Consider the following 27255-nt stretch of genomic DNA (forward strand, 5'->3'; position numbering starts at 1 on the left):
GTTCATATATTTCAAACTTTTCAAGCAGAAATAGTTCATATGCTTCATTTTTGAATAAAGCAAAACATTTGTTTTACTTTGGTAGTTTTTTTTTTTTTTTATATAAGCTTTTATGTATTCATTTGCCAGAGAGAGAGAGAGCACAAGCAGAGTTAGCAGCAGGCAGAAGAAGAAGCCTGAGCAAGGAGCCTGATGCTGGACTTGATCCCAGGACTTTGGGATCATGACCTGAGCCGATGGCAGATGCTTAACCCACTGAGCCACCCAGGAGCCCCTGAATTTAACTTGTTTGAGCATTTAACATTGGACTGGCATGACTTAAGCCAGTTATGGGAATTGATTTTTTTTTTTCTTGTGAGATATTCTTCTTTAGACTCTTTCAGTTATTACACTAATTCCCTATAATAGAATATTGAGCTCAAATTTAAGTAAAAATGATTTTGGCCTCACTATGCTGTATTTTCCTCAAAGTCTTGATATTTATTTTATTGGTTAATAAATAAGTAAATTATTAAAATCTGCTTCTCTCACATTTCTGTTTATGAATAACTAACTTTTTAGATGTTGTGAAGTCAAATTCCTAAGGAATCCTAATTTCTGTTCTATCGTCCTCCTGAAAAACGTTGCCTAATTGCTTGTAGATGTTAACAAGAATGTTAACAAAATGTTAACAAGAACTAAGAGTTAAGATGAATTTTATTTTGAAGGTTTATGTGAAATTATCCTTGAAATGAATGGCAACATCTTGGGTATCAGTTACTAAAGTACAATTCAGAGGCAAAGAGCAGTATCCTAGCTATCACTCACCAGAGCAAAATTTGTAGAGTTCCATGCACCATTACATCATGTGAAACGGCTAAGAAAGCATTGTTTAGTTTTATAGTTTGGACTGCCTCCAGAAAGCTTTTCTTGTCTTTTCCTCCAGCAATTCCCCTAAAGTTTGGTTTCCTTTGTTAGATGTGAGACTTTATTCATTTTTAAAGAAAAGTCTGGGCAGCTGGTAAGTTGTCTATGTTTGAAAGTTTGTTAGAAAACAGCTTTATTTGTCTCTTGATTTTTTTTTTTGTCTCTCCCTCCCTTCCTTCCCCTCTCCGGATTTAGCTTGCAAGACAGCTTTGAATATATCCACCAAGATCCTAATTTGGGAAAACTGAACACAAATCAGAATAATTTGGGTCCTTGTCGTACTGGGAGTAACCTAGGTAAAATCCGCCACGTAACTGGGCTCTCTCTTTCTGAATTACCAGTATTGTGGGTGTGTGTTTTGCTTTATTATGAGTTAGTTGTGCTGTTTTTTTTTTTTTTTTTTTTGCATTATCTTTAATCTGTGTTTATTTTTGTGTGTGTACTCTGTTTGCCCTCTTGTGTGTGTTTCTGTCTCCAGGTCTGCTGCAGGCATGCAGCAGCAAACTGCTGCAGGGCGTAGCTGAAGGAGGACCGCTCCGGCTCACCCGGAGTGCTTCTTTCTTTGCAGGTTTGTGTGGAATGCTGAGTACAGTGTGACCCACACACACATTAATAATAAATCCTGTGCAGGTTCTTAGAAAAAAAAAATTCCTATTTGGTGCCTCTCTAGAAATCCAAGGGGCTCTTGAGACATTAGTTTCAAATGCAGCCAAGTTTATGGTGTTTTGAAAATTCCACCGATGAACCTCTTTTGTAAATGTCTTTGCTAATACCCCGGTGTAAGCTGATTTTGACCTGAAATGAGCCCTTAGTGTTTCTAAGAGGATTATATTTTCTGATTTCCTGGGCCTCTTCTGCTGCTCTGAACTGTTTCCCTTTCTCATGGTATACCTTTGCCCATTTGTTCACCTGCATCCTTACCTGCACAGAGTTTCTTCAAAAGTCACCCTAGTAAGAGCATGGAAGACCTCTCTTTCTTTTTTCTTCCTCGTCTCTCTCTAGCACTTAAGCAGTTTAAACACAGTTTCTAGGTTCTTTACAGGTATAATCATCTCGGTCTCTCTGAGTAGGTAAATTCTGAGATTTAACTGACCTTGCTAGCTAAAGCTATGGAATGTCTGCTGTAGTCTGGCATGATTAACAAGTGTGGGGAATCTTCACTACTAACATGAACGGTTACGTTTATGGCAAATGGTGTTCTTCGTTCTGTTCTTCTTCGTAGCCAGAAGTATGCTAAGTAAGCACATTGAAACTGACACTGTCCCACCTACTTAGAGTGAGGATAAGGTGTTTATATGCTCTTTTTAAAACTGTGAAAATAAACGTGCTTCAAAAATAGCTGGCAAGTATAATAATCAGGCAGGGCACTGGGCTTCTTGTACATTGTAAAGCTTGCTATAGCAACACGTCGTCTACCACGCAGCTCAGTCACTGTATAGTTTAGGTGAATCTGAAGTCTATAGTACTTTAGTGTGTTTTCTAAAATTCATGCCAGGATATGAGTTTTTCTCAGTAACTACAGTAATGCTGGGAATATATGGAAAAGAAGTGGAGGAAGAAGTATTTGAAAATGGATATGTGGGGTTTTTTTTAAATACCTGCCAGGAGAGTGGGTTATAAACAAAGAAACATTTTTTAAATTTACAAAATGGTATTCAAGAATTTCTGTTCCCTCAAGTTGCCTACAGGCTCTAATGAAACTGATTATAAAGCATTTTGAAAATACAGTGCTATTTAAGTATTACTGATAATGAGGAAAGGGGCTGAAAGTATCTGCCTGAGAATGTTTGTTCATTGTGTCAACTGCACGAATAGTTTGTTATGGCAGTTTGTTTTAGAAATAAGCATCATTCCAAAAAGTGTTTGTGTTAACAACAGGATAAAAGCAGGTAGTTACTTGACTCTATCTTCTTTTCACTTGTTTTCTACATATTAAATTTTTGCTTTGTGGTTAATCTTTCTATAAACGTAGGCCGGTCATCAGTAGCAATAGCCTACCTTGGAATGTAAAAAGGACTACAGTTGCTTTTGAACAACTCATTCTTTGAGCATTTCAGTAACATGTTTACCTTTTGCCTTTATCTCAGCACATAGCACTCCGGTTGACATGCCAAGCAGAGGACAGAATGAAGACCGGGACAGTGGCATTGCCAGATCAGGTACTTGTACTTCCCTTCATTGGTTCAGCTGGTAGGGTGAGCTCTCGTCCATGATGGGGAGGTACGTGGGAAACAGAAGACAGGCCTCATCTTCCAGGTTTTTTTCCCTCTCCACATTCTAAGGTTCTCTCACGTGAACTTTGATATACAGCATCTAAGGGTGATTGTGCAAAATGGACTTGTTTTTTTCTAAACTAATTTTTTCTAAGAGTCTCATAGGAGACTCATACTTTGAGAAATTTCTTTTTTTTTTTCAATTTTAATTTTTTATTAACATATAATGTATTATTAGCCCCAGGGGTACAGGTCTGTGAATCACCAGGTTTACACACTTCACAGTACTTACCATAGCACATAACTTCCCCAATGTAGAAATTTCTTTTTAAAGGGAAGTTTCCTTGAGCTATTGTTATTGGGAGTTTGCCTGCTGATATTGAATGTAAAATCAGAGGAAGAAGGGTGTCTGTAGAGGACGGTCTATCCATGACTGGGGCGGGGCCTGCCAGTCACCCTCTGTCCTGTCCTAGAGTCAGGCTGATGATCTAGATTTTATTTTGGATACCCCTTGCTCTCATTCCTTCAAGCCTTCAGCTTTTCTAATATTGCTTTTAAGATCTCTCAGTTTCTGTTTTTGTACACGATTCTGCTATGATTTTTGATTTGTGGTTTAGATCGGAGGTAGATTCTGTGCTGTAGAAGAAGGGTAGTGAACCAGTGATCTGGAACCAGAGGCCTTGGAGGTGTTTGTGGTTTTGCCTGATGAACATGTCATACATGCCACTTCTGCCTTCCACTAAAGACCAAGGGTACCCTGCTGGTTTTACCCGTGATACGCAGCTCCATCACAGAATAAGCCAGCCGGTCAGTGCTTACATTGGCATCCTGGATCCAGGCCTCAGATGCCTTTCTTCCTGGCCTTCCATTCATGTGAGCAGCCAGATCTGAATGTTTTCCTATGAGAGGAACTAGGGACTGACCAGATGTGGGAAGGAAAGACCAGTGTGAGCTTTATACCCGTGGTGGGGTTCAGCAGTTTGTTGATAAAATCCTCTTTATGTTCTTACTGTAGTTAATTCTCTTAGATCTCTTATACCCTCCTTACATTGCTGGAACCAAGGTCCTCATCCTGAAACAGAATAGGGACTCCAGGTGTTTGAACTGCCTTAGCAGAAGATGTAGAGAAATTAAAAACATGCTTATTCCTTTTTTCTATAATTTTTAACTTCGTGTCTGAAGAGTTGAGAGTTGGGGAAATTTTTTTAAATTGATTTTATTTTTCAGAACAGATTTAGATTTACAGAAAAACTGGGATGAGTACAGAGAATTCCCATATAACCTGCACACAGTTTGCCCTATTAATAGCATCTTACATTAGTATGGTGAATTTGTTATAGTTCACAAATCAATATTGATGTATTATTATTACCTAAAGTCCATAGTCTTATTTATTTCCTTAGTTTTTAATCTAATGTCTTTTTTCGGTTCGAGGATGATATTATATTTAGTTATCATGTCTCCTTAGGGCTCCTCTCAATTTTTTCAGACTTTATTTTTGATAACCTTGACAGTTTTGAGGGATAGTGTTCAGGTATTTTATAGAATGCTCCCTATTCAAATTTGTTTGATGCTTTTCACATGTTTACTAAGGTTATGGTTTTCCGAAGAAAGATCCCAGAGATAAAGTGCTGTTTCCATCACATCATACCAGGGCACATATGTTTGTCAGGTTTCTCCGCGTGAAGTTACTCTTTATTTTCCCTTTACTGTAACTTAGGAAAGAATTCACTAGGTATAGTCCACACCTAAGGAGTGGAGAGTTCTGTTCACCCTCCTTGGAGCACGGTATCTGTATCTACATAAAGTATTTGGAATTCTTCTGCGTGAGAGATTGATCTCTTTCCCCTCATCTGTTCATTTTTTGATTCAGTCAGTCAGTAGTGCTGAAGCTGTTCCAGCTTTGGCCATGGAAGCCCTGGAGCTCATTTTGCTGGCTTCTGTGTTTCTCTAATATACCCCTATTGGCATGGTATGGGTATATGTGTTTTTAATACTTTTTACTTTCTGACACTATAAGATACTCCAGACTTGTATATTGTCTTATATATCTCCTACCAGTCATAGAGTCAGCCATTGCTGAATGGAACCCTGTTCTTTCATTGGAGAATGATATTAGATTCTAAGATCTAGACATTAGATATGCTTGTTGCTACTGGAATGTCATTTTTTTATAGGTCCTGTCAGTTGACAAGCAAAAAATAAAGAGCTCATGCTAACTTTATACATAAATAATAATATTGCTGGGTGTAATATTATATATGTGTATGTTGGGTTAAAACATGAGTTTATACTGATATCTCCATTATCTGTAAGCTATTACCACATGGATCATTCCATGGATGATGGAATCCATTCATGGATCATTCCCCCCTCGGTTATATGAAACTCCATACTCCAGCAGTGAGACTCCTGGGTCTCACTGTCTGCCATCTGCTTACTTAATTGTGTACATTTCAGTATACGTGTGTAGTGGTGTCCGAATTGTTAACCTGTACCTGGGAAGGAAACAACTTTATTAACTAGAGATAGTGCCGTTATTCATTTTCTTTTACCTTTAGTTTTAAAGATGTCTACTCATTTCCAAAGTTACTTAGGTCAGCTTTTTGGGGAAGATTTATTTATTTATTTTAGCGAGAGAGAGCATGGAGCGGAGGGGCAAAGGGAAAGGGAGAGAGGGTTTTTTTTTTTTTTAATTATTTATAAACATAATATATTTTTATCCCCAGGGGTACAGATTTTTGAATTGCCAGGTTTACACACTTCGCAGCACTCACCATAGCACATACTCTCCCCAATTTCTATAACCCCATAGCAACCCTCAGCAACCCTCCCCCCAGCAACCCTCAGTTTGTTTTGTGAGATTGTGAGATTTATGGTTTGGGGAGAGAGAGTCTTAAACAGGCTCTGGGCTGATCACGGAGCCTGATGCGGGGATTGATTTCACCACCCTGAGATCGTGACCTGAGCTGAAATCAAGAGTCAGATGCTTAATTGAATGTGCCGCCCAGGTGCCCTGAGGTCAGCACCTCTTGAGATGGGGGAGTTTTTGTAGCTATATGTGCCAGTCCAGTAGATCTCTGAAATTAGTGTTCACACCATTTCACCATATAAAGGCTTCATGAATTCTGCCCAGAATTCCAATTATTGCAATTCAGGTCTGAAGAATAATTTAAGGTTCTTTTTTTCCCCTCCCCCAGTAGTCCCGTAGAGAAGAAACTTGAGAAAAGCTTTTTTGTTTGTTTGTTTTTAAATCATTGTCTATACAGAGAACCTTGTTCCAGGATAAAAAGGAACTTTAAAAGAGAGTTTACAGTTCCCCATCGAAAAGAAACCTGGGGGTCTTTGTCCTATCCCACTAGTGCCTTCCTTATGCATCCTCTCCTGCAGGCAAACCTTGAAAGGAGGGAATGGATATAGGAGCTTATTTCACATTCAGCAGCATACTTGTTCAATGCAGAGTATGCTCTGGGAATACAAAGAGCCATAGGGGTTTGAATTCCCAAAGGAGTTTACTCTGTTGTTAGAAAACTGAATTATTTTGGTGGTTTTCACAGTAAGACCAATTTGATACAGTTGAAATTAAGGGAAAGAGTTAGAAGGATAACACTGATTCCTAACTAGCCAGTTATTAAGCTATATTTGTTTATTTATTGAATAGCAGTTTTTAGTCCCCTGTGTTGTCAGACTTTACCAGAATTTGGATGTTTTTGAAGAAGAGTAGAGTAGCGCATGTGACCTCAGGAAGAGTTTGTGCCGACCAAGAGTTAAAATCCAGTGTGATAAGTACCACCTCATAAGATATTGTGGGAACCAAGAGGAACAGTAAGTCACTTTGCCTGGGAATTCAGGGTGATGGCCTCATATAAGAGGTAATACTTGAGTGACACCTTGAAGGTAGAAAAGAGCTGTACTGGAGTTTAGGAAAAGAGCATTTCTGAAAATAGTTTGTGCAAGGGTGTAGATCCTTGAGAGTATACTGTTAGGATGTTTGAACAATGGCAGGTCTAGAACGTGGGGTTGGGAATGTCAGCAGGTAAGGCTGGTTATGAAAGGCTAATTTTGAATGGCACCAATCCCATGATAAAGAGTTTGGATTTAATCTTATAAGCAGGGACAGCTAAGGGATGTAACATAATTGACTCTGTTTTTGAGGTCAAGGTGGTATGTCAAAACTGTGCTCCAGAAAAACCTGGACCAATGTATCTATTGCTAAAATACATGAATGGTGATGCTTTCTAATTTAGCAGGGCATGAAGGGGCCTAGGGTTTTTTTCCCATTAACTTTTTTTCAATATAGTTTTCTGAAACACTGGGGCTTCCTACCACTGTTTATGTGTGTGTATGCGTGTGTGTGTGTGTGTAGCTAGTATAAAATGATTATCTGATTTAGCATAAAATTTTGAAAAACTGTCCATTGGGTTTTTTTTTCCTCTTTGCTTTTATGGAATAGCATCTTTGAAAAATATACAACTTTTCTTTCTAAGTTATTCTTCATTTTAAGTACTCCAGTGCTTTTTTACAAGCTTGTTATGCACAGAATAAGAAATAAAGCAACAAGAATATCTAACTTTAAAAAAAAAAAAAAAAGAGGGGCACCCACATGGCTCAGTCAGTTAGGTGTGTGACTCATGATTTCAGCTCAGGTCATAATCTCATGGGTTGTGAGATCAAGTCATAGACTATCTATGGAAGGGATACAAGCCTGGACAGATAAGAAGGGAAAATGCATTTTCATTGTATTCTCTTTTGGATATTTTTTAATGTGTGCTTTGCACATATGTTAATCTAGAATATTATTTTTGAGAGGTTATTCTTTTAGTGGTTACCATTAAAAATTTTTAAGTAAGGTCTTGGGAGAAAGGAAGGGTGGGTTTCAGCCATGCTAGGAGGTGGGATTGGCAAGGCTCGGTGACTAAGGGGGCACAGGATGTGGAGGAGGCAGGAGGAAACAAGGGTGACTCTTCAGTTTCTAACTCAGGTAAATAAGCAGAGGATAATGGCACTAACTAGTACAGGGAAAACAGGAGGCCAGTCCAGGGAAGTAGATATTCAGACAATTTTTAGTTAGAAGTGTCTGAGTTCTTTAGGTGTGTGAGTAGAAATAGAAAGTAGAAATCTGTAATTTAGAAATAGGAAACTGGCTCTACAGAGATGGATTGGAGCAGAAGCTAGAATTTGAAAGTCTGAGTACATGAGTAGCGTTTAAGGGTTGGAGGGCCAGGATTGAGACCAGAGCCACTGAGCCTTGTTAATCTGTGACCTTAATTCAGGCTTCAGTTCTCTTCTTCATCAGAATGTTCAAATCACTGACAAGAAAAATAATTTCCTCATTCACTGAACAATTGCATTTCCTCTGTTCTTAAAAGTAGAATAAACAGAAGGTCAACATGAGAAAAACTTTGATAATAATGTACTTTTAAATACTTTTTTTTCAAAATTTTTAAATACTTTTTAAGGTATTATTTATTTGAAAGAGAACAGGAACTCATGCAAACAGTGGGGAGGGGCAGAGGGAGAGGGAGAAGCAGACTCCCCACTGAGCAGGGAGCCTGACCGTAGAACTCAATTCCAGGACTTTGTTTGGATCATAACCCGTGTCTAAGTCAGATGCTTAACTGACTGAGCCACCCAGGTGCCCCTTTATTCAGATGTTTTAAAATGAACCTTCAGTGTAATCATAGTATTCAAATAGGACATATGTTTTAGCCACTATACAGGTACAGAATGGACCCTACCCAAAATACGGTTTCCGTATCAAAACTGATTACACCACACACATGCCAAGATGATATGAAAATATTTACCATTCACATAATGATGCTTTCTGGTGAAAGCAGAGTGGGCTTCCCAAGCTGGTCAGCAAAGGACTTGAGAGACAGGGAGAGGAGATGGTCTTGGGGTTTTTTAATGGTGGTTAGGGGGTAGGGCCAGGGTAAGGGCTTCCACACATGGCAGAACTGCCCACTGGTTCCAAAGGAGAGGGCCCCCGGGCTTTCTCATCATCTTGTCCAGATTTGAGGCAGAAAGGGAAAGGGGTTGGGGGGAGAACCTGAAAAGGTTTCAGCAGTCAAACGTGAAAAAATGGAGTCAAACTGTTGATTGCAACACAGGTCACCATTGAATGATGCAAACTGACGTCCCATTTGTATCAGAATTCTTTATTGACTTAACTGCTGCAGTGCTTTGTAAAGAAGGACAAGCGTCCAGGAGGGTTTTGCTCTGTTTGCTGTTGGGCCATAGCATCCTTGACCTTGCACGTGCACATATAGGCGAAGGCTTGAACTCAGCTTATCTGAGTCTTGGCAGTACAACGTACTCCTCAGGGAACACAAGAGAAAGGGAAGCCTCCAAGGAGCTACTGGGAGGTCATCCCCCACTCACTTCTCTCTCTCCCCTGGGAAGTTGTCATGAAACGTTTCTCATCACCTCCAGGGTTCAGATAAGATTTGGAGCTTTCTGCCCAGCCCACCTGAGACTCGAGGTCTAGTCTCCAGCTGGCTCCCCAGCATCAGGGTCTCCTAAAGATAGTGGGGCAGGCATCTGATCCCTTTTGTGTCAGTATTGTCCTTTGTGGTGTGTGGGGCAAGGATCACTAGGGACTAGCATTTTGCTTTATTCTTCTTTCCACAGTCTGTGTAAGAACCTGTCTCAATTTAAAAATGTCTTGTTCTATCAGTACTGTCAAATCTTTACTTTGAGCCTTGCCTTGCCTTCCGTATATGGAGTTGGCAGTCTGTAATGTAGCTTGGACAGAACTCATTTTTTCATTTCATTATAATTCTCATATTTCAAGTCAGACCTGTGGTATTCTCCTGGAATGGATATGTATCTTCTTCAGTTTCAAAAATTTGCTAACTTCTGCTTTAGCTTTTTCCGTTCTACATTTGCATTCTTATTACCTGTTTAAGAAAAATTAGAATAAAAAAGTAATGCAAATAACAACTCAAACTATAAAGGGATCTAAGAATAATTATATATATATATATATATCTGATACAGTTATGGAGAGATATAAAAATTTGATTAAAAAAAGATAAATGAAGTAAGTCAATCAGAGAAAGAAAATTATCATATGCTCTTACTCATATGTGGAATTTAAGAAACAAAACAGAGGATCATAGGGTAATAGAGGAGAAAAAAAACAAAAAACAGACGAAACCAGAGAGGGAGATAAACCATAAGAGACTCTTAATCATAGGAAACAAACTGATGATCGCTGGAGGGGAGAAGGGTGGGGGATGGGTGATGGACGTTAAGGAGGGCATGTGATATAATGAGCACTGAGTATTATATAAGACTGATGTGTCATGGGCCTGTACCCCTGAAACCAATAATATATTATAAATTAATTAATTGAAACTAAATTTAAGAAAATGTTTAAAACAATAAGGTAAAGAAACTATGTCTCAAAGAAAATAAATATGAATAGAGAAAGAGGTGAATTTTCACAAATAAATATAAATTCAGTGTAATTTCAACTAAAACCTCCTGTGAAGCCAGACAAAATAACTCTTATTTATATGAAAGGGCAAAGAACCAAGAGAGTTTTTTTAGACTTCCCAAAAGTCTTTGCAGACACTTCAGTCTTAGATTGCAAATTATGGATTAGAAGATTTAGAAAGATCAAATAATTTGGCAAATAAATGTCAAGACTGAGCTTATCACAAAGGCTGCGCTAGGGTTTATGTCTAGCTAAGGAATTAAAATTTAAGATGTTTTCAATGAAGTATAAAATCAGTGCTGAAAAGTAATGATCTATCAAACCATGAAAAGATAGGGAGGAAACTTAAAGGCACATCTCTAAGTGAAAGCCAATCTGAGAAGGCTACAGTCCTTCATGATTTCATCTGTACGACATTCTAGAAAAGGTAACGCTGTGGAAACAGTAAAAAAATCAGGGGTCCCTGTCCCCCTGGGGACAGGGCAGGGAGGGATGAATAGTTGGAATACAGAGTATTTTTAGGGAACTGAAACTATTTTGGTTGATACTGTAGTAGTGGGTGCATGTCGTTATATATTTGTCCAAACTCAGTACAACACTAAGAGTGAACGCTAAGGTTCTATGGTCTCTATGGTGGTCTCTATTCATGGTCTCTATTCATGGTCTCTGGGTGATAATTATGTTTCTGTGTAGATTCATCAGTTGTAACAAGTATACCACTCTGGTGAATGAGGCTGATCACAGGGGAGTAGGGGCTCTATGGAGGGAAATCTCTGGACCTTCCAATCATTTTTTTTTTTCCAACCTAAACCTACTCTAAAAAATAAAGTCTATTTAAAAAAAATTAAGGTGTTTGGAAATCATCACGGTGAGGATATTTTCTTTGTCTTTTCATTGAGGGGAGTTTGTGCGAATTTTATTAAAAGTTGAAGTTCCTGAGATGCTTTTAAGGACCCTTTATAGTCTTAAAATTACTCTGTGATTTCTAACTACAATGTATTAACTTTTATTTGCCTACTAATGTATTCGGTTTGTTAAAAATGGCATTCTCAAAAAAAAAAAATGGCATTCGCCTATCAGACAATAATCACAGCTCTATTAATTGACCTTGTTAAATGCTTCTATTCTTTTGTTGAGGAATACAGCTGTTAAACTTTAAGGAACCTTATACTTCTCAAGTGTTTAAATAAGCAAAAACTCTAAGGGAAGTACTGTCAGTATTACAGTACAAAAGATCATTCCTGTCTTTTGGATTTAGTACCCTCTTTCATGCAGAGAAAGTGTTCAGGTTCAGAGCTACACCACTGCTGTCTACCACCACCATAAAATAAAAAAATAATTTTTTAAAATGAAGGTAGGAGGAAAAAGAGAAAATCCAAATGCTGTGTATATAGCTTTGACCACTGGAAACTTTCCTCAAATTCAGACTTGCAATTCCTAGAAATTTGTTTTTCTAATGCTTTGTTGATCTAATTATTGATCGAGACAGATGTCATTGTCCTTCACATAATCGTTGCTCACTCTTCATGCAGCAGTATTTCTTGAACATCTTATGTACCAAGCATTTTTGTAGAATATGGGGATAGATCAGTGATCAGATGGGCATGATCCCTGATCTCATGGAGTTTATATTGAATAAAGGAAGCACAAATCATAGACAGTGAAATGTAGGTAAGCACTTATCACTGAGGAAAATAAAAGATATGAGATGTTCATGGAAGGCCTCTTCAAGAAGGAGAAATATTCACGTGGCTGGATTGCTGGTGGTAACAGGCTCCATGAAGATCAGAGCACAGAGCATTTCAGGCATGGGAACAGCTAGTGCAGAGACCCAGAGTGGAAACAGGTTTCGGAGCTTTGTGTATAAGGAATAGAGAGAAGACTGGAATATAGTAAGGGGAGAGTGGAGAGAGTGGTGTATGATGAGCTTGGAGAGGAAATAAGGGGCCTCATCACATTAGTATATTTTTTTTGTTGTGATGGGATTGTTTCCAAATACACATAGACTGGTGTCTGTCAAAGCTGCAGAAGATACAGAAGAGTCTAGCCAACCATTCAATGTTAGTAGAACAGATACCTGAATCCACCCCTTTCTCATGAAAGTGACAATGAGTTAGAAGCCAAAATTAAGCTTGAGAGTTCTTCTTCCACTTGAGAGTTACCAAATGTTTTGCTTCCTAGAGTATGTGACTGACAATGACATACCACAGTATGTTAATGTAAAAATCATATTAAATAATATTAAAATACTTTGATAAGGAAGTGCTGGGTAGCCCTAAACCAGCACTTTAGCGAAGTATTTCATTTGTATACCTTACAAATTTTTATTCAGGATTTTACAATGAAAAAAGGAATATCGTCTCTGTTTTTTTATTAATTTTTTTCCCTTTCCCTTTCATGTGTCTATTATAAGTCCGAGGTTGTTTTCATGATTAACTAATCAGAACTAATAATGTTTTAGTACTCTGAAATGTCTTACTTAGTTTTCCTGTTCCAATAATTATCAGAGGGAGTCAATAGCCAACATTTATTGTGTAGGGCACTGGGCTAAGTGTATTGATTTGTTTAATCCTCACAGGAACTTTATGAAATAGGTCAGTGCTTCTCAGACTTTTCTTCTGTCTGCAATTCATGCTAATGCATTTTATATTATGATCCAGTAACAAACATCTTTATATATAACAAAAATATCATCAATTAATATTAGCATTGCAATATACTCTTGTTTTCTTTTCTTTTAAATGTTGGTGTTGGTTCACTAAATAATTCATAACTCACTAGCAGATTGCAGTTCTCATGAAAATCCTGAGGTGTGATGCTTTACTGTCCTCATTTTACCGATGAGAAAGCTGACAGGTTAAGTAAACTGCCCAGGTATTACAGCTGGTGAGTGGCAGAGCCAGGATTTGAATTGGGAGACTGGGTTCTTACTCAGTTTACTAAACTGTGAATTATACAGCAATACATACAATTTCCAGAATAAATTTAGCCCTCAGAGTCATTTCCATCTTGCTTCTGTGGCAGGGGAAAAGACGTTTATCATCTACCCCTCAGCCCTGTCCTCCACCTGCCAAGAAGATGATTTGACCAGCATAAGATAGGAATAGAGACAGGGGACCCTGAAGATTTAGGAATAGGGAATGAAGAGCTTGTGTACCTCATGGAGGACTTTTAGAATTTGGGGGTGGGGCTCAAATGTCTAGTTGACATTTTTTATTAAGTAATTTTGTGTGGTTTTGAGGAAAAACTCTCTTTTGTCTCCCTTCACAATTAGTGAAATTACCCACCACCGATATTTCAAATATGGATTTGATTTTTGGAGATTTAAGTCAGCTTCAAAGGGTGAAACCAGATCAGAACAAAGGCAACCTGTTAGGGTCAGCCACATCTGGGCAATACTTTAGTGAGGAAGTGCCATACATTCACTAAGTATTCATTAATTGTTTTATTAAGTTATCCAGGGAGCTGTCCTGGATACAAGGAGTACATAGATGATTTAGATCTTCCAAACAAATTTGTTATGGATATTGACTAGTTTAGAAGAAAAGCGTCTCAATATACCTCTGGTGTGGAAAGAACCTTGAACCATTTTGCATCTCATTTTGTAGCCTGGCAAGTTCACTGCTATTCACAGAGACTTGAAGCTCTGTGCAGGCAAATATGTGTCTGTCTTGTCCACCACTGCATCCCAGTGGCCTGGCACAACACCTGGAACATTGTACACACTCCAGCATTTGCTTACTGAGAATTGAGTAACAGCCAAGTAACTCTTGTCATATTTACGAAATCAGGTCAGGGAGTCAGGTTATTTACATCTGCCTATAAAAGTATAAATTAAAATGTAACACTTCATATGGGGAAATGCCCTATCAAGTGATATCCATAAGCATAGTATACTATGTGTGCTCAAATAAATTTCCTTTGTCCTGTGGTTTGCTTCCGAAAACGCTGACCAGCATTCAGTTGGACCTCATTTCCTTTTCCACTGGACTGAGTGACATATCAATGTCTAATTCCTTAGCCTGAGGAAAGTAAAAGGAAAAACGTCTGTCACCTTCTTTTATTCTTCCAAACTAGTAGACACCAATCAAGCAGCTCTGATTTGTAAGAATTCCTTTGCCTACCATGAAAGGGACCAATCCCTCCCTGCCTTTTTGAGAAGTATGGGCTGGCAGGTCAGCTTACACTGAGAGCCCAAGCATAGGCATCTAATACTATTTAGCAGAGAGAAGCAGAGAGAGGCCCTGAGGCAAATAAGCAATCCAAGCAGAAAATATATTTAAGGCTAGAGGATGCTTTTTCACAGCCAAGGGAGTGGTGATGGGTTAGTGGGGAAGCTGGTTGCTGGAGGGAAGGAAGGTCAGTATTGTGTATTTAGAGACAGGGGATAGGAGGGAGGATACTCTGTGGAGGAACTTCTTACTTGCGTAGATTTCACTTCAAAATAGGAGTGAAGAAGTAGTTAAGAGGAGAAAATAGTGTAAATAAACGCTGTGTATGACATTGGTTATCAGGTAACAATATAAACGGTTATGCTATGTGGACCATTTTTATCAGAAATCTGCATTTTGGTTAAGTGAGTAATAATTATGCTGCCTTTGTAATGTAGGGCCTGATAATTGATGCATTTGATATGTCTATAATCCCTATTTTTTAAATTTATTTTCCTTTTTAAAGGACGTTTTCTTTGCAGCCCAGAAGTTTTAGTAAGAGAGGAGTTGTAGTCTCCCCCTGCTGGACATGGCTGGTAGAACCGGAAAATTTAGGTCACTTGGCACGCATGTTTTTGTGTGGCTACATGAGGATTCCTTTACCTCAACTTTCAACTTTCTACTTTTCTTCCTTACAGCCTCACTAAGCAGCCTTCTGATTACACCTTTTCCATCTCCAAGCTCCTCTACATCCTCTTCCAGCAGTTACCAGCGCCGCTGGCTTCGAAGTCAGACAACAAGTTTGGAAAATGGCATCATTCCAAGGAGGTGAGTTACAAGTTTGCTCTTGCTCAGAAAGGTGCTGGTTGTAGACTGCTTAAACAAACTGGCAGGACTCCCCTGTTTTCAGTGGGGAAAAAACCCAGACTGCTGGATTAGCTTCTTCTTAGGCTGAAAATGGGTAAATTAGAAGTTTTATAAATCAATAAATATAAAAGCTGAAAACCAGTCTGGTTTGGAAGACGCTGGGAACCATCTGGGTCTTTGTGCCATGTACGAGCTAGATATGGTGTTAATTTAAAAGGAGTTTCCTCGGGGCACCTTGGTGGCTCAGTGGGTTAAAGCCTCTGCCTTCGGCTCAGGTCATGATCTCAGGGTCCTGGGATCGAGCCCCACATCGGGCTCTCTGCTCGGTGGGGAGCCTGCTTCCTCCTCTCTCTGCCTACTTATGATCTCTCTGTCAAATAAATAAATAAAATCTTAAAAAAAAAAAAAAAGAGTTTCCTCTGTCTTTGAGTTGGCTCCCTTCCAGATGTAGCTCTTGTGAGTTAGGGGGTTGAAATAAATCTCTTCCTCAGCTTACTGTGACACCAATGTGGTCTTTGAAAACATATGAACACAAGGATTGTAACATGCATACTCTTCTCATAAAACTTAAATTTTTTTTTTTTTTAGATTTTTATTCATTTATTTGACAGAGCGAGATCACAAGTAGGCAGAGAGGCAGGCAGAGAGAGAGGAGGGAGCAGGCTCCCTGCCAAGCAGAGAGCCTGATACGGGACTCGATCCCAGGACCCTGAGATCATGACCTGAGCCAAAGGCAGAGGCTTAACCCACTGAGCCACCCAGGTGCCCCTAAAACTTAAATCCTTAAACGAAATGGTCATGAATCTAATTATAAAGACAGCATCGAGGTATATTCTGCCTTCATTGCAGTTGAATTTTAGATCTAAAGTTTGGTTGTTTTGCAAAATACACAGTTTGGCTTATTATGATATTATATCAGTAGCTTCCACTTCCTTCTCCCTATGACTCAAAACCTAAAAAGAGAATTAACATAGGTTGTACCTATCACGATTCACATGTTAGTTGTTCAATTTGGTGTGTAGGCTGCTAATCACCGTGTGTAGGGGGTCTGTGAGGATGTAAAGATGATTCAGATATACATCTTCATCTGGGGACCATTAATAGAGGTTATTGACTAGTGGGGTAGACCATACACACATAAATAATAGCAATAAAATGTTAAACTATAAATGCCGCGAGCCAGGGTGGGGGGATCATCAAGTGCTTTGGGACTCAGTGAAGGGAGAGAACACTTGCATTGTTAGGTGGGGAGTTGGAGATTCCCTTTTTGGGAGAGATGGTGCTTAAAGGTCAGGCTGAGAGGCGAGGGTCAGGGTGTGTGTATATGATGTGTCGGGCTGCTTGCCTCTCTTCTGTTGTTCTCACAATCCTAGCAAGCTCAACTAAGAGAGAAAAATAGAGCTGCTTCACTCATCGAGGAACTGCTATGTGGTTGGTGGGCTTTGAATAGAGTGGTCAGGAGCTTGTAATTTGGTCTGAGAACAGGTCCTACTTCTGCCACTCACTAGGTGTACCGACAGTGAATTAATCTGTGTTCAAAATGTTGCTTCCTCAGAGATTATGCTGATTGAAATAAGTCAAGCATAGAGAGTCAATTATCATATGGTTTCACTTATTTGTGGAGCATAACAAATAGCATGGAGGACATGGGGAGTTAGAGAGGAGAAGGGAGTTGAGGTGAATCATGAGAGACTATGAACTCTGAAAAACAATCTGAGGGGTTTGAAGTGGCGGGAGTGGGAGATTGGGGTACCAGGTGGTGGGTATTATAGAGGACACAGATTGCATGGAGCACTGGGTGTGGTGCAAAAACAATGAATACTGTTACGCTGAAAATAAATTAAAAAAATAAAAAAGCAAAAACAAAAACAAAGTGTTGCTTCCTCATCAGCAGTATGATCATTGTACTAGTACCAGTCTCACAGTGCTGTTGGGAAAGTTAAATGAGATACAGCAAGTCAAGCCAAGCTAGGATAAGATAAGTAAAGAAAATATTGGTCAGTAGGACTTATTTACAATTATTATTGCCGTCATTATCATTGCCATCATTGCAGTTGTCAGGAGAGGGCATCCCACCATCCTCACTGTCCTTACAACAGCTTCTGTGATTAAAGAGAATGATGAGTCATAGAAGCCTTCCCTTTAGACATTTCTTTACTAAAAATGTTTTTCTATCCCTTCAAGTTTTTTGTTTTTAAAGATTATTTATTTATTTATTTGACAGAAAGAGGCGTAGGTAGGCAGAGCAGCAGGCAGAGGGAGAGGGAGAAGCAGATTCCCCGCTATGTGGGGAGCCCAATGTGGGGCTCAATCCCAGAACCCTGGGATCATGACCTGAGCCAAAGCAGATGCTTAATCGACTGAGCCACCCAGGTGTCCCCATCCCTTCAGGTTTAAATCCAGAGTTGAGTAGCATTCTTCAATCCACTCCTCTGAAAATTCTTCAGAACTTTAATTTGAATTGAGATGTGGCTTTGGAAACTAAAGAATCTCTACAACACCTAAAATAAATATCTTTGGTTCAAAATGAAAATGCAGAACACCTTTGTTCAAAAAGTGGGGAAGAGTGCTGTTAAAGGTACTAAAATGTAAAGGTTAAAAATATTTTACTTACAAAATTTAATAGAATAATAATGAAATATGAATAAAACATAAACATAAATTGCAAGAAATAATATTTTGGTATCATAATTGTATATAATATAATAAATAATGCTATATCTTGATTTATCATAAGACTTTTCTGGCTTTCTTTTCTATCTTCAGATGTTAGGTTATCAAAATTTATAGTTTTTAGCAACTTTGCTTTCAATTGATATAATTGAAAGCAGCATTAATCACTCTTAGCAAATGCAAGACGGCAAGTAATTTTTTGACAATTTTGTAAGAAAGATCTTTCTGCTGATGTAACCTTTACTGGAACTTTATGGATTATGAAAACACTGGATTAAGTTTCTGATAAACTTTCAAAATATAAATTTCAGTACATCTAGATCTGATGATTCTTGGGGAACAGTTTTTCTAAAAAGGTTTTTGTCTTCACACAAATCCATTTTGTGCAAGGCTGAATTTAATTTTAAATGTAAATTTATACAAACTTATTTTAATGTCTCCTCTGACATTTTGAGTAACTCATAGAGGTCTTGCAAGCAACTGAAAGTGTCTTCACGAGTTGTATATAATTCAGAATGCCTGTGTTTTCACTATCACTGCATCTTCAATTATAAGGAAAATTAATTTTAAAGTGGACTTCCTTATTAATAGTTTATCCGAAGCTTCATATGAAAATAGTAGGGTTTTTTTTTCTGTTCGGTACAACAATCTTTACATTTAATTTGTTTCTATGCCTGTACATATTTACTTTGCAGTGTTGCAATAGTTTCTAAAACTGGAGATGATAAACTGAAGAATTCTGGTTATTCCTGGATACGTTTTATTGCAATGTCCACTGTAGGCTCTTTGTGATAATTTACTGTCTTTGGGGCTTGGGGCAGAGAGTTAAATATTTGTGCACACTCTATAGGGACAGATTCCAGTGATGGATGGTTAAGCTAGCCTCACACTGTGGGTCGCGCCACTACCCATGCCCTTTCTCTCTCCCGCGGCTGTGGTCACTGCTCTTTCTGCTGCTGCTGTCCCAGCTACCAGTCTGGGCTCCAGTCCCGGCCTTGCCGCCTTGGGGCCTCCTGGCACCCTGGGCTTTTCAGACACGTGGGTGTGCGCCTAACTGCTCAGCCAGTTGCTCAGCGTCTGGGTTGCATGCCCTTAGGCCTGAGCCCACTGTGTACTCTGCAGCCCAGTGTCTTCACTGCTCACTCACATGCTTCATTGTCCCATCAGATTTCACTTCCAGAATACAGGCTGAAAGATAAAATTACTAAGAATCCGAGATGGTAGCTGCAAAGCATTACATCAAGCCTGGAGCCCATCTGGGAACAGGGCTCTGGGGGAGTGGGGTCTCATGCCCAGGAAGCTGGCACACAGAGAATGTAAGTGCGGCTGATATTTTGAATTGATCACTACGCCTGTGAAGATCCCTTCATTTAAAGATGTTGCAGTTAATCTCTTACTTTTGGCAGGTATGCAGGTAGGAAAATTTTTGATGTGAGACAAAAGAATAGCAGGTACCAGAAATATGATTGCCTCTGGCTTTGAGAGCAAATCCACAGTAATCAGAAACTTCCTAAGAGAGAGGCAAAAAGGAAGATTTCACAGTCCTGAACAGTTAGTCCCACACTGGATACTCCTGTCTCCAGACCCCCTGCTGTGCTGAGTGGTAAATTTTGGCTACTGGATAGGGAGTCATTTTGGGCATATACCAGCTGGTAGGGAAGTATCGCCTATAATAGAAGAGAAACTGCAAAGATTTCATCCCTTAGTGAGGCGACAGAAACCCTAAAGGACCGAGGTATAAAGTACTCACAGGAGCTTTTGATTTGGATTATTATATTGAACCAACCATACAAAGTTGCTGCAGGTTTGTTCTCTGACCTACAAAAATGGCAATTTCCTATGTTCCAATATAATACATAGATTCAGATGAAGTTCAAAGCTGACAAAAACAATTAGACTAAGCCTGATATCAATTATAAGTCCTGATATCAATTATAAATTCTTGAGATTACTTAAATAATCACAGTTTTTGCTTTGCTTATGATCTTGAGGTAAAAGTAATACATGTAAATGCTTATCCGTAAGTGTCAGCAAAATGCTATTTGATTTTTTTGTAAGGAGAAAGCTTAAGTATGTAGCAGGGGTCTTTCCTTGACTTGAAGTCCTGCCAGCTGACATGATCACTCCCAGCTCTTTCTTCTGAGTGCTGCAGCTGGCAGGGTGCACCTGATGGTGTGAAGACCGAAGACAGATCAGACACAGGGCACGGACCCTGCTCGTTTCCAACATCCAGAAACAAGCCTAGCTTAGAAGACAGAAACCCTGGGTTCTAGCTCCAACATTGTTACTGAGAAGTTATCTATTCCTGAGGCAAGTTAATGACTCACTCTGCCTCAGTTCCCACATTTGCAGAAAGGCCTGTGTACCTTACATGGTGACTTGAGGGTGAAGAGATGACATATTGGGTTGCATACTCAAGTGTTTTAAAACATTTTGAAACATTCTTTCATTGTGGAATAATTTTAAAAATATAATCATAATACTCTGTGAACTGATGTATTCTGGTTTGTGAGACTATAGAATGAAGCTCAGTTGCTTTGGAATTCGGTAGGCAGAGATAGAGCAAAGCGAGGAAGAGCTATCCACATTGTTGTAGCTATGGAAGTTTTTCAGAAATGCAGTAGGTGGCACTCTCTGCTACATTAAGATAGAGTCAGCTATTGTTTATGAGAGATGGTGCATAAACTTGCATAGGGTTAAGTGTTTATTACAATTTCATTATTAAGGACCATGTTGGCTGAAGATGAATGGACTGAAACAGTCATTTTACTTTCGAAAAAGAGGAAAAATAGATGCCAGACCAAAAAAAAAAAAAAGTGTTGCAAGAAAATGTTGGCCATATATAAGCTCAGAACTTCCTATATAAAATAGAAATAAACTGGTGCAAAAAACAAAGTTATACTACAGTTATTTTGGGAAGGACGAGTATTCACCATATGAAATTTCACTGTACGAAATTAAGTAAAATTCTAAGAGAGGCTCAAGATTTTTTTTATTCTGATGAGCAGATGATTAAGATCTAGGAATTTTTCGGAAAAAACAGTTGATGGTTTACTGGAGTGCACAGCATTTACAACAGCACCTGGAGATCATGTCCTGCCCATGGCATGTCTGTTAGTGAGAGCCTGTTACTGATTTATCAACCACATCTCCATCTCGGGGATCTTGCTTAAAGTTGAGAATAAAACAATAGCATGTCCTTTCTGAGCTTAGAACAAGATGTCTCTCTCCTTTTCTTCAAAAGTAAAATGGCTTTCCTGACCATAAAACATCTGATGTATGCGTGTTTTCAAAGCTATGGATATGTGAAAATCACAGTAACGTTACAGACTGTGAGTAGTAGAGCAGCAAATAAGTTTAAGATCAGGAGTATGGAGGCCTTGGGTCCTGCCAAGCATAAGTAATTGTTCTGTGGTAGTTTGTGGTAAAGAAAACAGAGGAAGTAGTACCCTCCCATATTCAGTGGAGATCCGAGACTAAATGGTGACAGTCAGTGAGAAAGAAAGTTAATTGTATATACCTCCTGTGTGCCAGACAAAGTGCTTTCGTGTGCGATGTATTATGGACTTTGCTTTTGGTATCTTTGTACAAAAAAAAAAATTATTTTCACTTTTGTTATTAGTAGCTATATGGTAGTGCTGGTTTTTCAGAATAGTTCTGTAAGAGACAGGGTTAGACTGTATTTCTGAGTCTTACCCCTTAAGACAGATTGAGAACATACCCATACCTATGATTCTCTTATCATAGAAGCAGAGTCTCTCAAAAGAATCTTGAGTTTTTTTGAGACATTGACTACCCAGCCGAGAGATATGTCTTTCTGCTTGGGGGATTTCCCAGAGAGTTTAATCAATTGCATGGCTTAATCTGAACATTTACCGGACTTACTTCATCTAATGGTTTTAATAGCCTTGGGAAAGTAAGCCTCAACCACAAGTAAATTTCCAAACATGATGCACTGGTTTAACAGAAAACCACAGGATCATTTCCCTTCTAATGTTCCTGTCTATTGGTATCTCTTAACCAAAACAAAGGGCCTATGTTTTGAGTGACCAGATGTATCTCCCTGCTCTCTAAATACCACCAGTCCGATGTGAAATAATCCAAGGGAAAAAGACTAAGAGCCTAACAGGAGGACATTTGAAATTACTTTTAGGTTTTATTTACACTTCTTTTCATATTAGAAAATAACATGTGGCAAGTTGATGTTTTCATTTATCATGACAGAGAATTAGAGAAGAGAATGAATTGGAAGCAGACAAACTCTTGGTTAAGACTCTGGGTGTTCTGGGTTCACATTCTGAATGTCATCCCCTGGCATTACAGTTTATCCTCAATGCAATTCTTGGAGGCATGGCAACTTTTCAAACTTCTTTTTCCTTCAGGTCAATGGATGAGACATTCAGCCTAGCTGAAGAAACCTGCAGTTCTAATCCAGCCATAGTTCGGAGGAAGAAAATTGCCATAAGCATCATTTTTTCCCTGTGTGAGAAAGAAGAGGCACAAAGGAATTTCCAGGACTTCTTTTTTTCTCATTTTCCCTTGTTTGAATCTCACATGAACAGGTTGAAGAGTGCCATTGAAAAGGTAATAAGAATGTAGTTCTAGTGTCAAATAGAGACATGATCATGGCACTTTAAGGTGGTTAATTTCTCATGGTTTATGTATCTGATCACTTCTTTAGAGAAGTTAAATTGTCTGTAACAGTAATAGACCCTTAGGCATGTTGATATCAGATATCAGATATTATAGTATTTTAGGAAAGGAGATCACTTCTTCGTGATGCCTGAAGTCATTACCACAGTGAATGTCTTGATTATAATATTATTTTATTAATAAAATCCCAGTAGTGAACAGTTACAAAGGAATCTCTTCTCAGAGAGCAATTTGGTTTGTTTTCTCTTCCATGTAGGCCATGATCTCCTGCAGAAAGATAGCAGAATCGAGTCTGCGTGTCCAGTTCTACGTCAGCCGTCTGATGGAAGCTCTGGGAGAATTCAGGTGTGTTGGCAGCGTCTGGCAAATCCCTGAAGGTAGCTTGTAAGTGGCCGTAGCCATGGCAGCCATGGATCTGGGGATACCCAGAGACCCACTTGGAAGAATTGTGGGACTAGCAGTTAGTACACTCACTTTGGTAGCTCCTTCCCCCAAGATGGAAATCCAGAACAACTGGAGGAAAAAGTTTTGGTTACTCCCCACTGTGTAATCCACACTGCTGCCTGTCATCCAGTCCTTGACTGCTTTTAACAGGATGAATAGAGAAAACTAATATTTAGGTGTTTCTTATAAGCCTGTTCATTATTTCATGTCCTCCTCACAAAAGCCCTAGGAATAAGCACTAAAAACTAGCCCCCATGGTACAGATGTGGAAACATGGATTCAGGGCTGCTTATCCACAGGGTAGCTGGAGAATATCTATGTCAGGGATGTAGATCTTCCAGTCAGCCAGGACGATCTGTGTTTCTACCCAGTGTCCTCTCCTCAGTGTCCTGGTCTGAACCACAATTGTGTGTCTTCATTTTCAGTTTCTCATTCATGATCTTTGTATTCTGGAGACTGGTTTTCTATAGTCCTTGCTCCTAATATCTGGATAGGAAGGTGTAGTATAGGGGGTGGGATTCTCCTTCACCGTGCTGAGCTGGGATTCTCACACCATTTTGTTGAGCCAGTTTCTCGATGGGGAGTGGAATCACACTCCAAATGGGTCATGAGCTAATGAGCCAAACTGTTATTCTGTAACTGAAGGATAAAAATATTTTTTGTAGTTCTTAGAATTTTAGAACACTTTCTTGATGCTTAAGGTGAATTCTATAATGCTTCTTGGAGCAAAATCCCCAGTAGTTTTCGAACCCTGGGTTATATGTATAAAGTACTCAAATAACACATAAGTCATTATCTGGTGATTGTCAAGACCTAAGTCATGTAGTTGAGAAATAGGGTGAAGTTGTCCTAGTTTAATGAAGTGCCTCTGTCGTAGTTACTCAACTTTGCCATTATGCAAAAGCAGCGACAGAGAATATGTAAATAGGTGAGCATGGCTGTGTCCCAATAAAATATTGTTTACGAGAAAGGAGGTGGTCAGATTTGGCTTGTGGATCACAGCTGGCTGATCCCTGACTTATATACTGCTTGAATCCCTTAAAGGCTGCATAGATTCACATTATTGTTTTCTTCTTTATTCCTTTATGAAGAGATTATGATCACCCAAAATGATAGCTGTGACAGTTTTGTATATCCCTTTTCTCTTCTCTAGAGGAACAATCTGGAACTTGTATTCTGTTCCAAGGATAGCCGAACCTGTCTGGCTTACCATGATGTCCAGCACTTTGGAAAAAACCCAGCTATGCCAGCGCTTTCTCAAGGAATTCACACTTCTGATAGAACAGATCAACAAAAACCAGTAAGTGTCAACTCTGGAGCCTCGGGTGCAGCTTCCGTGGTCAGTGTATATACTGCACGTGACATGCTGCTTCCTACATGGGCTCATGTGGTGGTATTTTCTTCCATTTCTCCAAGGTTTTTTGCTGCCTTACTGACTGCAGTGTTAACCTACCACCTGGCTTGGGTACCGACCGTCATGCCTGTTGATCATCCTCCCATTAAAGCCTTCTCAGAGAAACGCACCTCTCAGTCCGTGAACACGCTGGCCAAGACACATCCGTATAACCCTCTCTGGGCACAGCTGGGTTAGTACCTATTCAGAGACTTGATGGGAGGGAATGGAGAAAATGCTCCCGTTTTTTTGTGAATATTGGCTCTCCATCCTGGCAATGCAGGAGATGTCACTGGATGGACAGAAAATAGGAGATTGGCCCACAGATTCTAGTTGTTTAAGTCTGTTCCTCTCCTTCCTGCTGCTGGCAGCTTTGTTGTGCTCTGCTGAAGCACAGTACAGGCAAACGGTTCTCCCAGACGACAGCGGCAGCTCACCCTGGAGCAGGGTTTCTTTCTTTTTTTTTTTTTTAAAGATTTTATTTATTTGACAGACAGAGATCACAAGTAGAGAGACAGAGAGAGAGGAGGAAGCAGGCTCCCTGCTGAGCAGAGAGCCTGATGCGGGACTCGATCCCAGGACCCTGAGCCGAAGGCAGCGGCTTAACCCACTGAGCCACCCAGGCGCCCTGGAGCAGGGTTTCTTAAGCTTGGCCTTGTTGATGTTTGGACCAGATAATTCTTTTGGGACAGGGTTGGGGGGAGGGGGGCTGGAAGGGGGTCCGTCTTGTGTATTATTGTAGGATGTTTAGCACTGTTCACTAGCTTCCAGTGAAGAATCCTTCAGAGTTACGACCATCAGAAGTTTCTCCAGACATTGTTCTTGGGCAGCAAGACACTCCTTGGCTGAGAACCACTGTTCTCAAGGATGGACTCAATAGGAAAAAAAAAAAAAAGGAGAAAAAAGAAAGTAGTGCACTAAATTTTACTGCCTTTATAAGTTTAGCTTAAGTTAGGAACCTTGTCTTTCTCTACACAGCTTCCTCACAATGAGTTAGTGGTGTTTATTTCCTTAAGCTTCGTTCTTAAGCATGGTATAGGAACCTAATTCTTGGGCATATTTGGTTATAGAATTTGGGACTTGTGACATCAAAGTGGCCTCCCTGGGTTCATGTGCAGAACAGGTCTACCCTGGGATCACTCACTCATCAAACATAGAGAATGACAAAGTTATACTTGCTCCTCACTGTGGTCCAGATCTTATGCTAGATGCCAGGGACATGGCTTAGTGTTGGGAAGCTAGTATCCTAATGGAGGTGGCAGATTTGTATTCAGATGGTCTCACAACATTATCATTACTCCTTTGATAGAAATGTGTAGAAGGATGCAAGAGAGAGACAGTATAGTGTGGAGGTTAAGAGCAAGGGAGCCAGAGCCAGACTGCATAAATCAAATCCAGTCTCCATGGGCAAGTGACTTAAGCTCTCTGTGCCTCAGTTTCTTCATCTGTAAAATGGGATGAAATGTTTGCTGTGGAAATTAGTTCTACATAGAGTACTTTTGTTATTTATGCTGCTGGTCAGAATATTGACATAGACGGGCACCAGGAGACAGAGTTAGGGGTTGGAGGGTATTTTCAAGGAAAGCATACTTAAGGAAATGTTTAAATGACATCTTCAGAAGTACAGACAAGGGAGGCCCGCTCTAGTAGAAAATAGAATGTTGTAATAACAATAATGAAAGCTGACATTGTGAGCCAACCATTGTTTTTAGTGCTTTTTACATGGATTAATTAATCAGATTCTCATTCCAAACCTATTACTATTGTCCTCACATTATAGATAATAAAGATGTCTTACTCTTGTATCCTGGATATAAGAAAGAGAAAATTTGTCTCACAGATAGTGGATAATAGGTACATGTTAACTGAATTAAAGAATTTATGGATGTTAAAAATGGATTTAACACAACCAGAAAGTACTGAGCTCAGAAAAGAACTCAGAGCATGCCTCACTCTGGGTTTTACAGTTCTGGGGAGGATGGAGCATTGTAGTTCTTGTTATGTCTCTTTTTTTTCCCCCCCAAGATTGTATTCATTTATATGAGAGAGTGTAAGAGAGAGCATGAGAGGGGAAAGTGTCAAAGAGAGAAGCAGACTCCCCGCTGAGCAGGGAGCCCAATGCGGGACTTGATCCTGGGACTCCAGGATTATGACCTGAGCCAGCGGCAGTCACTTAACCACTGAGCTACCCAGGTGCCCCTGGAACAATAGTCCTGAAAAAATGTAGTATCATTAAGTGGCAAAGGGAAGGGGGCTTGATGTTAAGGAAACATGGTGTTTCATGCTGCTGGGTCACCCATTTAAAAACAATGCTAATTAAGCAGTTTGCATTTAATTAGATAAATGTATTTATAATTAGACATGCTTCTCATTTAAATTTAACTAATCGAGAGCCATTAATTCCCTGTGTTCAGTATAACAAGGCAAAGTCCCCTTCCCATGGTCTCACAGTCATGTAGTAGATCATGTATTATCATGTAGTAGATCATGTATATTTCCTTTGTTGATTTT

General features: G+C 39.4%; 1 protein-coding gene across 6 annotated transcripts in view; it reads left to right on the forward strand.

Annotated features, from left to right (window-relative positions):
* The window catches only part of FNIP2 (folliculin interacting protein 2), a 132902-nt gene that overhangs the window by 74108 nt on the left and 31539 nt on the right, over positions 1 to 27255 (forward strand). For 4 of the 6 annotated variants that reach the window (XM_059174305.1, XM_059174321.1, XM_059174296.1 and 1 more), the window contains 8 exons: positions 1102 to 1202; positions 1385 to 1474; positions 2994 to 3065; positions 15413 to 15542; positions 22637 to 22838; positions 23164 to 23252; positions 24505 to 24651; positions 24768 to 24937. In XM_059174305.1, coding sequence (XP_059030288.1) covers positions 1102 to 1202; positions 1385 to 1474; positions 2994 to 3065; positions 15413 to 15542; positions 22637 to 22838; positions 23164 to 23252; positions 24505 to 24651; positions 24768 to 24937 — 1001 coding nt within the window. The remainder of the gene's footprint in view (positions 1 to 1101; positions 1203 to 1384; positions 1475 to 2993; positions 3066 to 15412; positions 15543 to 22636; positions 22839 to 23163; positions 23253 to 24504; positions 24652 to 24767; positions 24938 to 27255) is intronic. The other 2 variants (XM_059174329.1, XM_059174314.1) reach the window with 1 other exon arrangement.

This window comes from Mustela lutreola, chromosome 1 (assembly GCF_030435805.1).
Source record: "Mustela lutreola isolate mMusLut2 chromosome 1, mMusLut2.pri, whole genome shotgun sequence".
Lineage (NCBI taxonomy): Eukaryota > Metazoa > Chordata > Mammalia > Carnivora > Mustelidae > Mustela > Mustela lutreola.